The sequence below is a fragment of the Microtus pennsylvanicus genome, chromosome 13 (genome assembly GCF_037038515.1).
Source record: "Microtus pennsylvanicus isolate mMicPen1 chromosome 13, mMicPen1.hap1, whole genome shotgun sequence".
In the NCBI taxonomy this organism is placed as follows: domain Eukaryota; kingdom Metazoa; phylum Chordata; class Mammalia; order Rodentia; family Cricetidae; genus Microtus; species Microtus pennsylvanicus.
In genome coordinates this window covers 31562300-31578834 of record NC_134591.1, presented here as the reverse complement: position 1 = coordinate 31578834, position 16535 = coordinate 31562300, and the positions used below count along the sequence as shown (strand labels likewise).

At 41.8% G+C, this 16535-nt stretch overlaps 1 protein-coding gene across 2 annotated transcripts in view; it reads right to left on the bottom strand.

The window, feature by feature from the left end:
* Positions 1–16535, bottom strand: part of Tek (TEK receptor tyrosine kinase) — a 100855-nt gene that overhangs the window by 33238 nt on the left and 51082 nt on the right. For both annotated transcript variants that reach the window (XM_075945737.1, XM_075945738.1), the window contains exons 7-10: positions 13197–13325; positions 11374–11525; positions 1554–1698; positions 1077–1238 (exon numbers count right to left, since the gene is read on the bottom strand). In XM_075945737.1, coding sequence (XP_075801852.1) covers positions 1077–1238; positions 1554–1698; positions 11374–11525; positions 13197–13325 — 588 coding nt within the window. The remainder of the gene's footprint in view (positions 1–1076; positions 1239–1553; positions 1699–11373; positions 11526–13196; positions 13326–16535) is intronic.

The following is a 16535-nucleotide window of genomic DNA, read 5'->3' as shown; positions in this document are numbered from 1 at the left end:
CATATATAAGTGTACCATGTGGGCTCCTGGTGCCCTTGGAGGTCAGAAGAGTGACTCTAATCCCCTGGGACTGGAGTTACACACAGATGTGAGCCACCATGTGGGTCCTGGAGATTGAGCCCAAGTCCTCTTTCTGCATCAGCAAGACTGTTCTTAACCACTGAGCCAGTTATCTGGTCCTCTTTGTCTTATTTTTATAACTTTTTCAAGTGTCTATATCAATAAAACAAAGGAAATTTAAGAGACGTGTAGGGCATAACCTGCTGAAATTAGGAGTGGCCGGATCCACATTGCCCACCAGCAGGGCACTGATGATTGGCTGCCTGCAAGATGGCCCAGTTAGGACAGCATGAGCAACTGGTAACGCTTTATTTATTTTTTACTTACTTTTAAAAAAAATTATTGTTTTACATTATTACACAGCAAATAAAAATTACATGTTTTAGGATACATTTATCTTTTTCATGACATTCATCATCTTTTGTCTGTTTGCTGCATTCTTTTTTTCCCCCCAGAAACAGGAAGGGGCAGGCAGCTCTCACCGCCACTGCCTCTCTTTTTCCTACCCCAAGTACAATCCTGTCCGCCACAGACTAAACTCTTCCAGGTTCAAATTTTCATAAAACCCTTTGTATTAGGAGTATTCAGGATAAAACAAGGTAGGAAATGAGAAGGAAGAAAATCTAGCAGAGCAGAAACAACTGTGCTCAAGGTTAGGGCAGACTAAGCACCTCAACTTTTCCAGCGTGGCCCTGGACTTTCTTGTTCCCATGGTAGAAACACACACTTTTCACCACGGCCAGGCATGATATCATTCTTAAACCACAGCTGGAGGCTCAGGGGCCTGGAAAGGAGCGCAGATACAGATAGTAACCCACGATATGGCTACATCTGTGTCCCAAAGTGCTCAGCAGCATTTGGGAAGTCATTTCTGGAACTTTCATGGCCTCTTCGTGTACCAAAATAGTCTTAAATGCAGCGTGGGCGAATGAGGGTAGAAGGAGATTTTCATATGTGGGGGAAATCTTTTTCCTGGCATACACCTCCTGCTGGTGCCTCTTGTATGCAGATCTTACCTTGAATATGTCTCCAGGCCTCATACTGATGAACAGGTTTGTAGAGAAGTTTCTTGGATTTGATGGGTCCATCCCCAAAGTAAGGCTCAGAGCTGATGTTGATGATGGCAAAGTTGTGTCCAGTGTCAATCACATTTGGGGCATGCAGGGGCTTTGGAAGAACTGAATAAAAGGTTAGCAGTCAGATTCATCCTTGCATTTTAGGGGTTTGCTATTGTTGTCAAGTGGGGAAGGAGGATCTGCCCCTGGAAGTTCCCTGCTGGATTTAATCTCATAGTTACCTCTCTAAGAGCTCTGATTCGGTTCTGCCTCCTTACTGCTATTTACACTAAAAGTAATTCTTTAAAATAGCCACTGCCACAACCCTTCAGTGGGTTCTGATTTTGGGAAGGCTTAAAATCTAAAATTTATTCCATGACCCGCCAAGCCCTATCACTGCTTCAAGAGCATACCCTTACCATAGCCAGTGAAATGTACCTTTCACGGAAATGTTGAAAGGCTTTTCCACCATCCCAGCCACCGTGTTCACACTGCAGACCCAAACTCCTGAGTCCGGAGGGAAGATTCGGTCGATGGTGAATATGGCCACTGAGAAAAGATCTGTATGGTTGAAGTAATTTGCCTGGAAGAGTCGAACACAGAAAAACATATTCACATTTCTTGGGCTACTTAAACACAAAGGTCCATAACACACTCTCCAGCTCATTGTTTAGCAGGAAGTTTTCTAGGAGAGACTGAGGAGCCAAGTACAATGCTAATATAATCACTGGCTTATTTCCAAAGCTATTGTAGCAGCCCCAAAAGTTTATACTGGACTGCTGCCCTCCCAGATCCTGCTGTTGTATTTGTGTTTGGAAGTGTGGAATAAACACTTACCATCAAGGAGTTTAATTCTTTTAAAAACTGCTCTGCATAGCATTTTTTTCTCTTCTAGTCTAATACAGAGATGGCAGGATGGAAGGACCAAGTAGTCCCCTGCGTATTTGAGGGGCTGTTGCATATGGTGCAATGGGAAAAGACACATGAATCTAAAGACACATGTGTCTTTCTTCCTTTTGTCTACTTCCTCAATTACCCATCCAGTTCCCTACTGTGTAGACATGAGGCAGACAATGATAAAATGTTATGGGTAGAAGACCAGGAAAACAGCTGAATTAGACGCTCCAGCCCTGGTCTCTTCACAGAGCAATAAACCCAAAGAACTATTCCTTCTCCAAATTGCCTTCATGGGAGCTGAGGGAGTCAGCTGAGGGAAACCAGTATCTGGCTTTACCATGAAAATATGAAAAGGTATACTGTTGAAGGTGGGAAGTAAACTTACTTTGAGTTCCCTCAACTCCAAGCAGCACACTGTGGAAAGAGATTCCTCCCACTTGCGTGGGGGAATCAAGTTCAAGCCTTAGACTTGAGCTAGCACCAGGCACATCACAGTGAAACTCAGTGTCAGGCAGAGCCTCATGGCCTCTGCCAGTATGTTCTCTGTAAACTAAATTGTTGGACCGTTGTTCTTCAAGAACTGCCTCCATCACCCAACCTTTGGGCCACAGCAAAGAGCAAGATTCCATCTCTACTGATGAGCAGGGAAGGAATGTGGGCATAGGACCTTGCCTTGGAGCTCAGTGCTAAACAGTGTGACCAGGCACTAGGTGGATCCCAAATTCCCATACCCAGAGATCAGTGCTTAAGAACAGGGCCTCTGGACTTGGCACCCAGTAGACTTATGAAACAGACTTATGTTTCAGTTGCATCATTTAGAGCCAGAGTATGTGCCTCAAACAAATCCTCAAGACTGTGCAGACCCTTGAAGTTATACCAACCAGATGCTGGTCTAATGGAACATCTGTCTGCCCGAGCAGCCCAGGGATTTCTTCCACCACCCCTCCCTTGACTTTGCTGAGCACATTAGACAGTAAGAGGCCTCCCATTGGAGATGGAATTGTGGCTTGGAAATCAAACATGGGGCCTGTCCTCAGGCTACTGGCTGCAAACAAAGCCTCCAGGCTTACCCTGTTTGCCAGGTGAGGATCCATGGCTCCAGTTATTTGGAGTTCACTTTGGGCCAGTATCAACTCTGAGGGGTTGCAGTGAGCTGAGTGCACCCCAGCAGTAGCTAGCTCACAGCAAAGTGTGCCTTGGCCCCGCCCCTATGATATCCTGGTCTTAGATGGCTGTGGGCTCCCAGGGTGACCCAGCATCACAGTGCTGATGGCTACTGCCTACCCTGCTGTTCTCTTAGCCAAAGCATCACAACATCACAACATAGACCGTGTGCTGAGAAGAAAGAGAGAGATAGGTACCAAGGCATTATACAAAATAAGGGGACCCCCACAGTGAGGCTCAGAACCAAAGAGAACCCTTTGGTAACCTAGGCCCAGAAGGACAAACTCCTATGTTCTCTCTCATATGTGAGTCTCAGCTTCAACTCTTTAGTTCTGTTTGCTTTACATGGAGAACTTACAGAAGCCAGGAAACTAAGAAGAGGAGGGAGGTAGTCGGACACAGGAAAAAAGAAAAGGAAGAGAGAAACTACTGAATGGTAAGATTAAAGCAAGTGAGGTGGGAGGATTAGAGAAATGAGCTACAAGGAGAGACAAGGTTAGCTGGGAATAAAGAGAGTATAAAAAAAGCCATATAGGAGATGCTGTTTTATTGTAACACACATGAAAAAAATCAAAACGCAATTGAAAGAAGTTGCCTTGCATGACTGGACACTGCTGCCCTTGGAAATAGTGAAATATTAACTTGGATCCCAATTCCCAGTACGAAACACCTCCACAGGAGTGAGCCTGGGAGGCCCCCAAAACTCCCAGACAACAGTTCTCGTCCTACCAGAACTAGAGAAAATACCTCATAGCTTGGTTATAAGACACAGAGTGGACAGGCTGGCACTGAACTAAAAACCTCCTCCATGCTGGCTTGCATTCAAGCCATGGTAGGTGCTGAGTGGCAGCTGGAGGTATGGATGGGGTAAGGCATCATTGACCTTGCCCAAATGTGAGCTCTGTGAAACAAGGTCTAACCTTTCAGCCATGACACGCACATCTGTACAGACGTGGCTTCTCTGTGTCTGTGTTTTTCTCTCCCTATTTCTTTTCTTTTATTTATAAACAATGTTAAGTTGACAACATTGAAAACAGACACTTATACAAAAAATATCACCAAGCCTCATTGTAACCACAAAGCAAAACTCTATAATAGATAAACAAAAAATAATTAGGAACTATAACATGTCACTGAAGAAAACCACTTTGCTACAAACAAAACAAAACAAAAACACAAGAAAGGAGAAAGAGAGAGATCTGTAACAAAGATGGAAAACAAGTAGCAAAATAGTCACTGAACCGGCTCTGTGTTTAGGACTTCTGGAGACTATGGCGAGGTAGAAGCCTCATCATTAAAACTCAGGGAAAGAAAACAGTGTAAAGAATACACAGGAAGATGGAACCAAATGCAGAGATCCACAACCAAGCAGCAGGCCGAGTTCCAGGAACCCAGTTGAAGAGAAGGAGGAGGGAATATATGTGCAAGGGAGGTCAAGGTCAGGATGGAGAAATCTACAGAGACAGCTGAACCAAGCTCATAGAAACTCATGAACTCTAGACCGACAGCTGTGGAGCCTCCATGGGACTGAACTAGGCTCTCCATATGAGAGACAGTAGTGAAGCTTGGACTATCTGAGGGGCCCCTGGCAGTAGGACCAGGATATATCCCTGGTGCATGAGCTAGCTTGTTGAGCCCAGGGTGGGATGCCATGCTCAGCCTTAAAGCAGTGGCGAGAAACTTGGTCCTGACCCAACTTAATATGCCAGACTTTATTGATTCCCCATGGGTATCCTTACCCGTTGGGAAGAGTAAATGGGGGGTGGCCTGCAGGGGAGGCGAGGGAGGACAGGAGGAGGGGTAGGAGTAAAAACTGTGGTTCGAATGTAAAATAAAAATTTAAAAAATAATTAAGTTTTTAAAAAATATTCTAAATAAAAAAAAGTACACAGTAAGTTCTTAGTCTGCAAGAGGTGAAGTTTTCTAATGAACTTTCTAAAGCCAGGGACATCCCTGCAGGAAAGCACACATCAGAGTCCAGCTACAGGCCCTGCCTACTGCCCAGGAGAGAGCTGCAGAAGCCGTGTCTCACACACTGACCTGCAGGACCAGAAGAGACCCTGCAGAGGGCTAGAAGAACTAGCAGGAAGGGACCTACAACCTCCTTCCTATTCCCCTCGCTCCTCCCACTTGCGGTACTGTCTGGAACCTGCTAGAGCCAGAAGAGTGTGAGAACTTCATCTTTCACCTCAGGGCAGCTCTGCCAACAATTTACTCTAGACATATTCTTTCTATTTCTTCTTTTCCTTCATTTAGTTTCCACTCTCGTACATATGTCACATAACGGTCTGTTTGATGTGGGATTTCCCTCTGGATGCTGTAATTACCATTGATTAATAGAGAAACTGTCTTGGGCCTACGCAGGGAATAGAGGTAGGTGGGGAAAACTAAGCTGAATGTGGGGAGAAAGGAGGTGGAGTCAAGAGAGGAGCCACGGTAGCCCCGCTGGAGACAGACGCCGGAACTTTAGCCAGTAAGCCACAGCCATGTGGCGATACACAAATGAGTAGAAATGGATTAAATTAATATGTAAGAGTTAGCTAATAAGAAGCTAGAGCTAATGGGCCAAACAGTGATTTAATTAATGCAGTTTCTGTGTGATTATTTCAGGGCTAAGCGGCCAGGAACGAAACAAGTGGCCTCCTCTAACACCTGTTTTTATCTTCCCACATAGCATCCTTTTTGACATTCTTCATTATTCCCTTCAGCAAGACCTCATGAGCCATGCTCTCCTTATTTCTATGATTTTTCCTCTTTCTCTCATCCTTATCCTTTATTCTTTTCCCTTCTTAAACACAGCTTTTCATAGCTTTAACAATCTCTGAAGTCTCTGTGTAGGTGTAGGCAATATCTAACTTTCCCCTTCTAGCTTCTTTATCAACTTGATTTTTTCTTTTCAAAGTCGATCTAGTTGACTTCTCTTTATCTTCACTCACCATCCCACTCCTAATATTATTAAATGAAATTCAAATACACCCATGTTAATCTTGGTTACATATCCCCAACAGCTATTGAAAAAAAGGGGCAGGTATTGTGCATTGACTAGTATAACATTTGCACAGTGGAGATATTCAGGTGCTGTGGTTGTTCTCACAGTTAGTAACCTGCTCAGAAATAATTTAGATTTTAAACCAGACACTCCAAAGAGCTATTTTCTACATCTCAATTCTATGACATCCAAGTACTACTTGAATATTATAAATACTTAAACTGAAGAACACAGCTACTTTAAAAAAAAAGGCAGAAAATAAAATAAGATAAATTTGTAAATCATAACACAGTAACATAAGAAACGTGAAAATTAAGTCAATGTACCTTCTCCAAAATACAACATCACTAATCTTCCAATAATGGCTATCAAGTGGGAGTGAGCTACAAAATTCCAGATAAAGAACTCAAAATAATGATTATAAGTATGTTCAAAGACACAAATCAGCAGATCTTGAAACAGTTTTTGATTGAATGAATTTTGATGACTGGTGTGAAACAAGAATTCAAACAAAGAAATAGGAAAACTGTCTGAAATGCTGGAAATAAAATCAGGGTCAAATTAAAAAAAACTGTGGAAAGTCTCAGAAATGGCCTGGGACAAGGAGTGACAGAATATCTAAAACTGAAGGATGAAGACTGTAATAATTGAAATCAAACAAAGACAAAGACAAATTAGTAAGAAGGTAAAACCAGGAATTTCAATACACTCTGATAAGGCCAAATCTGTGGTTTATAGGCATGGAGAAAGAATCTCATTGTAAAGGCATAGAAAACATTTTCAAAAGAATTATAATAGAATAATTCCCAGAGCTAGGGAAAGAGATGCCAGTTCAGATACGGAGGTCATTTAGGCACCACACAAACAGATCATAAAAGAACCTCCTTGTTCTGCTATAATTAAGAACACTAAATACTTAGGACAAAGAGAGATCATTGAAAGTAGCAAGAGAGAAATACCATGTCTCATATAAAAACAGACCTATTATAATAATAACAGCAGATATTCTACTGAAACTGAAGTTCAGAGAACTTGAAATATTTCAAGTCCTGAAAGACAACTACCAACCCAGAAAACTATACTCAACAAAGCTATCTGTCATCAAAGAAAATTTAAACTTTCAACAATAAGAAATAGATTAAAGGAATTTATGACCACTTAGACAATTTTACAGAAAATGCTTGAATTAACACCGAATACTAAAGGAATACTGAAAAGAAAAACAAACCTACCCACAAAGTGATAGGAAAGACTTAAAGTCATACTAGCATAATATTTAATCAAGAGAGAAGAAAAATACCAAACATTACAAAATCAATGAAATGGCATCAATCAATACACACCTTTAAATACTAACTCTGAATATTAATAGTCTCAATTTCCCATTTAAAGAACATAGACTAGTAGATACTATAAAGAAAAAAATCCAGGAACTACATCAGGTGTAGTGGCTTACACTTTTAATCCCAGCACTTGGGAGGCAGAGGCAAATTGATCTCTGTGAGTTCGAGGCTAGCCTGATCTACAAAGGAAGTTCCAGGACATTTAGGGCTGTTACACAGAGAAACGCTGTCTCAAAAAACAAACAATCAAAAGCAGGAAACATGTATTTAGCATGAACAAGAAATGCACATCACCACAAAAGAGAATAACCCCTAGCTTAATGATACACCCTGAAGTTATGGAAAAACAAGAACAAACCAGACCCCCAAGTCAGTAGATGATAAGAAATCATTAAGATCAGGGCATTCTAATGAATAGAAACCAAGAACAACAACAACAATACAGAGAATGAAAGAAAAACCACCAAGAATTGGTTCTTTAAAAATATTAACAAAATAGACAGCCAAATTAAGCAGGAGAACCCAAATTAATAAAATTAGAGATAAAAGAAATATTACAGTAGATACCTAAATGAAGAAAATTATTATCTTACTTTATATATTCTACTGTGGTGGTTGAATAAGAACAGCCCCCATACATAGGCTCATACATTTAAATGCTTAGTCATCAGAGAGTGGCACTACTTGAGAAGAATTAAGATGTGTGGTCTTGTTGGATAGGTGGTGTGGCCTTGAAGGAAGTGTATCACTGGGGGTGGGCTATGATGTTTTTAAGAGCTTAAGCCAAGCCCAGAATCTCTCTCTTCCTGCTGCCTATGGATCCAGATGGGATTTAGAACTGTTCCATGCCTATCCAAGTGCCTCCTTGCTTCCTACCGTGATGAGAGAATGGACCTCTGAAACTATAAGCATGGTTCAGTTAAATGCTTTTCTTTATAAGAGTTGCTGTGGGCATGCTGTCTCTTCACAGCAATAGAACACTGGCAAAGACATCCACTCACCTAGCAAATCTAAGAGAAATATATGAATGTTTATATGTATATGATCTATGAAAATTAAACCATGATGAGATTAATAGTTTAAACAGATCTATAACAAGCAGTTCTACTACAGTAGTAATAAAAAATCTCCCCCCTAAGGAAGTCCAAGTCTAGATGGATTCACTGATGGATTTCACCAAACCTTCAAAGAATAACTAACACCAGTATTCTTTCAAACAGTCCCATAAAATAGACAAGGGAGGAACATTACCAGAGTCTTTTGCCAAGCTAGAATTATCTAATACCTAAACCATACAACATCACAACAAAGTAAGAAAATTATACATCATGGACACTCAAGAACAGTCATCTCCAGAAGCAGAAAAGAATTACCAAAATCCAACATCTCTTATTTTAAAAGTCCTGAAGAAATTCAAAATAGAAGAAATATATACCAAAATAAAAAAAAGTTATACATAAGAAATCTATATTTGGTATTATATTAAGTGGGGAAATATGTAAATCATTTCCATTAGAATTAGGGAAAAGACAAGGGCATTCAATTATTTCCCTTCTTATTCAGTATAGAACTAGGAGTCTTCGGGATGAAAGACTGTTATAATGGAAAGAGCCAATTATTGGTGAAGATGTGGAAGGACAGCTTGTGCTCACGATTAAGAACAAGCACTGTTAAAAGGTTCATACCATCCAAAGCAAACAATGCCATCTCTATAAAAATACCAACGAAATTCTTAACAGAGCTAAAAAAAGAAAAAGAAAACCCCCCAAATTTATATTTGAAAAACCCACAAATAACAAAACTGCAAAAGGGGATGGAGACCTGGAGAGGTTAAGAGCATTATTGTTCCTTCAAATTGCATGAGTTCAGTACACAGCGCTCACACAGCAGTTCACAACAAATTAGAGCTCCAGTCCTAGGGGAGCTGATGCCCTCTTTGGCCTCCTCGAGCTCCTGTGTTGCGGGATGTTCGGTCACACTATGAACATTGTCTGTGTTTGTGCTAATGAAATAAAGTCAACCTTGGGTCAGGGGGCTGAGTTAGCAACTAATTGACAGAAAATAATCACGTAGAGTCAGAGGGAACCTGGAAGACAACAGAGTGCATAGGAAGTGGTAGGGAGGGCCTTTGAGTGGGGTGGGTCTTTATTATTTTTTTTTTGTTGTTGTTGTTGCTGGGTCTTGGTTTTTATTTTTGTTGTTGTTGTTTTTTTTTTGGTTTGACCAAATGAAGGATGATCTCTTTCAGCTGGTTGCCAGTCAGCCTCTCTGAGCTAACAGGTTTTCACCCTAGCCTCTAACTCCTGGGTCTAATTGATAAATAGAACAATAGACAGTTAATTAAAAACCATATTTGGTGGCAGTGACAGAGCTGGTGCCTACGGGGAGAGAATTCCTGCCAGACATGGCCTGAGCCGTTGGGCCACTGCCAGAAAAGCAGACAGTAGCTTCAGAGATGCAATCACTGCTAAAACAACAGTAGATTAAAGTGCAGCCTCTGTGCTGACAGAAAATAATACTCCTGAACCTATACAGTGCACATAGTCTCGTATACTCACATGGACTCACACATGTATTAATTGGCAGCAAAGAAAAATCAAGCAAAAACAAAATGTAGAAGTCCTAACAATTTCCATCTATACTGCAAAATGATAGTGATCAAACCAGATCCAGTGGGGATGGAAGACACCAAGGAAACAGTGTCTTCCAGACACAACGGAACCAATGCATGTATAAACTCACAGACGCTGAGGCAGCATGTACAGGGCCTGCACAGGTACAAACCACTGGGGTCCCAGTGCTGGGAGGGGAAGAAGACACAATCTCCCATGCCCAAACTAGAAGTTATCACCAACAGACAGCCACTTTCAAAGAAAAAATCATTTTCGCCATTGGAGTCTCACTGGGTAGACAAACCACACTTAAGGGAGGCCCTGTACCCAATGATACAAGGACAAGACAAGTTGAACTCAATGGTATTTCTTGGAAAAGCTTTGCTCATAATGCTTTTTGTTTTGTTTTTCACTTTACTTGTCTTTTACTTTATTATGGTTTCTGATTTTGTTTTTTTGGATTTTTTTTTTATTTTGGTTTTTCAAGACAGGGTTTCTCTGTGTATCTCTGACTGTCCTGGAACTCATTCTGTAGACCAGGCTGGCCTCAAACTCACAGAAATCCGTCTGCCTCTGCCTCCCTGAGTACTGGAATTAAAAGTGTGCACTACCACCCCCTGGCCTGATTTTGTGTTTTTCTGGGTTTTGTGTGGGCACATGTGTCTGTCTCTGAATGGATATGTGTTTATCATGGTGTTTTGTTTGTTTTTATCCCTCTATTTTCTTTGTTTTATTTTGGTTTATTTGTTGTTTCATGTCCGGGATGGGCATATAGCATCGGGAGAGACCTTCCCTAGGCTCAGGCCTTAATAGTACCAGAATGCTGCTGATTCATGGGTTTAAATATTTCTGTGTGGTCCCTAGGCCACACTGCTCTTTTTGATATAGGGTTTAGACACATGGAGATAACGTGAAGGCAGGGCCTCACATGGCCTGACATGGTCCATAGTTCACCACACACAGCTGGACATTTATAGGACAGGGGCTATCCTTGACAGTTAGCGCTAACAGCCCCAATGTGATGGCAAATTCTCAACATGGCACCACAGCGCTGCCCACACAGAGGAAGTCTGAGTGATTGCAGCAAGTGAACTCTGCACCCCAGGAACATGTCACCTTATCACAGCTGTCAACACACCGGTGAGTCAGGGACGGGTTAAGCTGGAGTAAAATCTAGCTTCCAGAGACAGATGACTGCATTGAAGCCATTTTAGGCTGCTAAGCGGGCATACTGGGGAATGGATGGCGCTTACCTGGAGCACTGTCCCATCCGGCTTCACCAGCGTCATTTCTTCACTGGTAGGCAGTGGCCAACCAGAGGCTTTGCAGATGGGGTTAAATTTTCCACTGTTTACTTCTATGTGATCTGGCAAATCCTCTATCTGTGGAGTCAGCCTTGGCCTGCCTAAATCAAAAAAAAAAAAATACAGATATTAGATCCATGTAGTCTAATCTTCAACGTAACAGTGATGGCTGCTCCAGCAAGCACTCATTGTAGCTGAGTTAATCTTGACAAGATTTACAATCACCAGGAGATGGATCTATGCACTTGTCTGCAAGAGACTCTGCAAGAGACGCTGCAAGAGATGCTGCAAGAGATGAATAGGCTGAGGTGGAAAGGTGCGCTCTCTGTGAGTGGCACCGTCCCTGTTAGGGATCCTGAACTGGAGAAAACAAATAGAGTGCTACCATTGGCTGATCTCTCCATCTTGACTGGGGTTTGGTGCAACCATCCTCTTCAGCTCCTGATGCTTCGACCACGCCTCCATCATGGGGACCTACCTCGAACTCTGAGCCAAAATAAAACCTTTTTCTCTTAAATTGCTTTGTCAGAGTAGTTTACTACAGCAAGAGGAAAAGAAAGAAAGAAAGAAAGAAAGAAAGAAAGAAAGAAAGAAAGAAAGAAAGAAAGAAAGAGGGAGGGAGGGAGGGAGGGAGGGAGGGAGGGAGGAAGGAAGGAAGGAAGGAAGGAAGGAAGGAAGGAAGGAAGGAAGGAAGGAAGGAAGGAAGAGCGAGAGAGAGAGAGAGAAGCCACTGTGCTCGAGAACTTCAGCTATTTCTTTTTAAACATTGTGTAGTACACTTGAGGGCCCTTCTGTCATCTCTGCTTTAGAGAAGAAGGGCCTGAACCTCAAAACTCAGCCTCAAGCTCAGGGCTTCCTGAAGCCATGGTGCACATTCTTCTTTCACAGGGCTGTGCTCCCTCAGTGGACTTGGAAGGAAGGGAAATGCCTCAATATTAAAATGGTCTTCATAGCCACACACTCCCCCAGAGCTAGCTTTCAGTCCCCATCTTGCTTTTCAAAGTGTACCATTGCAAAAAAAAAAAAAAAGAAAGAAAGAAATAGACAGATCGTGAATGAGTGAATGAATGAATGAGTGGATGAGCCTCAGGAGAGAGCCTCATAACCTTGCGGTCAACAACATGAGCCTCAGTGTGGAAGTATGAGGGCTCTTTCATTGGTTGGGAAGTCTGTAAGTGACATGCAAATAAGAAGAAAGGAGTGATTTAAATTATACACAATTGCATCACAAAAGCGACAGGGACAAACTCTCCAAAGCAATATCTAGCTAGTCAAATAAAAATAGCACTGCCTATATTGAATGAGAACAGAAGACCCCATGAGCCTACTCTCTGTACTGCCTCCTGCTTGTGGATCAAGATGTGAGCTCTTTCCTGAAATTCTAACTACCTGTGGCTATGCCTTTACTCTGCCATCAGAAAGAGACTCTAGCCCCCTGGAGTCTCTTTTAATTTAACCATAGGCTAGATTGAACTCCTTTTATAAATTGTCTTGGCCATGGTGTCTTATCACAGCAATAGGAAAGAAACTAATAAAGATTCTTAGGAAGAATTAGAATGGTGTTTCTTGTTGTTGTCTTATTTTGGTGTATATGCATTGTGTGTGTGCGCGTGCGTGCATGTGTGTTTGTGTGTGTGTGTGTGTGTGTGTACATGCGCAGAGCATATAAGAAATAGCTAGAAGATGTTAGGATGCCAGGGCAGGAATTGCACCAGAGGGGCTCTCCTCAGATACGCTGAGCACCGCCCTGACCACAGGTTACCTTGCTTTACCTTCTTTCTCACACTGCAACCCTTGCCATCCTTGAGAGCAGAGACATCCTTGGAACCGATCACACCTCTCTGCGTTGGTACAACGGCACCTGAGCTTACAGTCTGGTCCATAGTAACCTGGTGGGCATGCTGGAAACAGAGATATCATAAACCAATGTTAGCATAGAGGAAGGAAGAAAACTAAGGCCCTCAATGGCTAGTTTTGGTTTCCTTCCACACTATCAACTTCTCTGACTTATAAACAGCAGTGTGTCATTTGTGAGATTTACTGAGGTTTAAAGGCTAAGCGGTTTTGCTTCTAGAGAACTCAGTAATTTCCTACCAGGACACTCTTCTAAATACAATATTCAGAAAATAATTACTCTAGATCACTGGAGAAGGTATGTAGGGCAGAGGCAACTATAGAACTTCCAAAGGGGAATTGAAATTTGGAAGACAGGAATGGTGTGTTTCTCATTTTTCAGCTTTTTGCCTAAGTGTTGGGTATAACCCTATGTGAGATATACTGACACCGTGTGAGAGAATAAAACACAAAAATATCTGTCATCTCACTGACCTGACAAACTGTGGGAGAGATTTGGAGAAATCAGTAGCTGGAGAGAAAAGGGAAATCAGAAATAGTGAGTTAGAAAGAAAACTCAGCTCTTTGGCTAACCCTGAATCACGCATGCTCAGCCTAGTGAGAGAAGCCCAGACAAAGTGAACTAACAGAAGAGTTTGACCTGATGGCCAGGAGTCACAGCCTGTAGCTTGAGTCCTACCATGGTAGTTGCCTATTAAAATAGAACAAAGCAAAATGAGCATTCCCCCTAAAGGATGTAGCATACTCCAGAATCCCTACAGTGTAACATTAGGTGCTCATGGTAAAATTTCAAATTGCTCAACATAAGAAGCAATAGAGACCTATGTTCAGTTGTTTTTTTAAAAAAAGGAAAACTTAATAGCAACTAACTGCAAGGATCTAACATTAGAAAGAGAAGACACGATTTTTACATCAAGTATAAATAACTATGATAAATGAGGTCACAGAAAGTACACCCACGACAAGGAGAAATTTCAGCAGAGAAATGTGAAAATACCCCTTAAAAAACTACAATGAGAAAACAGTGATTATTAATTGATTATTAATCTCAACTATCAATTTGATGGGACCTAGAACACCTGGGGAATGAGCCGCTCAGGGTGTGCCTGTGAGGGAATGGGCTGCTAAGGTGGACTGCGGGTGGAGGACCAGCCAGTCGTGGGAGGCCCCATCCTAGGAGCTGGGATCCTAGGACAGAAAAAGGATCAAGAGTGCTGAGCAAAGGCATCACGACTTTCTGCCTTCTGACTGTGCGGGCCATGTGACCTAGTGCGGCCAGCTCCTGCTGCCTTGATGTCCCCACCACACGGAAGGTACTCTTCAATTATAAGCCAGAACGAACCCTTTATTTTTTAAGTTGCTTTTTTAGGGTATTTTTTTTAAAACAGCTATAGGAAAGCAACTAAGATAACTCCTGTATCTAAACTACAAGAAAGCTATGTGAACTCAGACACGGTGGAGATGGAAAAAGAAAACATCAAATTTGAAGCTATATCCTCAGACATTCAATCTGAAGAAAAGGAAGAAAGGGATGGAAGGGCCCTTGGAACAATAGCTTAAGGTGAAACTCCTTAGTGTGGAAAGACCACTGTAGAAAAACCACTGCAGAGACTGTGCTGTAGGACTGGATTCAGTGGTTCTTAACCTTCCTAATGCTGTGACCCTTTAACATAGTTCCTTATGTTATAGTTTCTCCCAACCATAAAATTATTTCGTTGCTACTTCATAACTGTAATTTTACTACTGTTAGGAAATATAATGTAAATATCTGATATGTAGGTTATCTGATATGTGACCCCCAAAGGGCTCACAACCCACAGGTTGAGAATCATTGGGTTAGGTATCTCAGTGGGCAAAGGCACTTGCTGCTAAGACTGACGGCTTAAATTTGAGCCCGGGGCCCACGTGGTAAAAAGAGAGAGTTGACTCTCGGAAGTTTCCCTCTGATGTCTACATGTAGGCATGCCCACATTCACACACACACATACACATATACAAAAGAAACAGCTTTAAAAAACAGAAATAGTGCTTTAGGTTTCCCCCAATCTGTTGACATTTACACATCTGATATTTCAGGAAACAGCAAGGAGGGGCAAATATTAGGAAAAATATCTGTTAAACTACTAAAAACTACAATAAGAGAATTTGTGATGCTGTTGGTTGTCTTTCCTTGTTCCTTATTTTCTCCTCACAACAGAGTATTTTTGCCCTTGTTTGCACTCCTGAACTTTGCAAGCTCCTTGGAGGGGAGCAGGAACTGTACATTTCCTGTGCGGACTGTACTTCCTCGGACAACAATGGTAGACGGTGATTGGCTTCTGCTAGTGGGCTGGTCTTATTTTGGTCAACGATAGCATTACTTTTACTTGTCAACTGACTTAAAAGCAATATTGTCCCTTGGTTTTTTTCCTGGTGGATAGTTTTAACTTGACAATGTGTTCAAGGAGCCAAGAGGCAGCTTTGCATTTTCAGCTCAGTCAGCACAATCTATATCAAAGTTCCAACAAAAGAACTTCTTAGAAGATGCATAGATGACCTGTATGTACATGGAAACACGTTTGATAACACTGGTCATCAGGGAAAGGTAAGTGATCCAACTCAACATGCACATGGCCCTGGTCTGATCACTGGCAGCCCACAGTCAGAAAATTTCAAGGAAACACAAATTAAAATCTCAATGCAACATGATCTTGTATCTGTTAAAATGGCTGTTATTGATACGACAAAAGTTAGCAAATGTGGGTGATATAAAGAAAAGAACACTCACACACTCATGACGGGCATGTAACTATCAAATAATACCTGGAAGCTCCCTTAAAACAAGCAAGTAATCACACAATTACCATACAATACAGAAATTCTAGAAATAAAATGGATTGTGTGTGCATGTGCGTGTGTGTATGTTTATGAGAGAGAAAACCTCACAAGGGAAGGAAATTCCAAGACTAATTTTGACAACATGGATGCATCTGGAGCACATTATCTGAGCTAAATGAGCCAGGCAGAAAAGAACAGATATTGTACGCTCTTTCTTGTAGATGGAATCTAAAGAAACAGAAGCATGGGACAGTGGTTTCCAGGGATCGATGGCGGAAGTGGGGAGATGTTAGTCAAGGGTACAAAGTTTTAGTTGTGCGGCTTGAGTACCTTCTTAGAGGTGTGGTGTTGCAAGTACAGGCAGGCATACAGCATTGTATACCTCAAATTTGGTGAGCATAGATCTCAAGGGTTCGCATACACACAAACAGGAGTCTGAG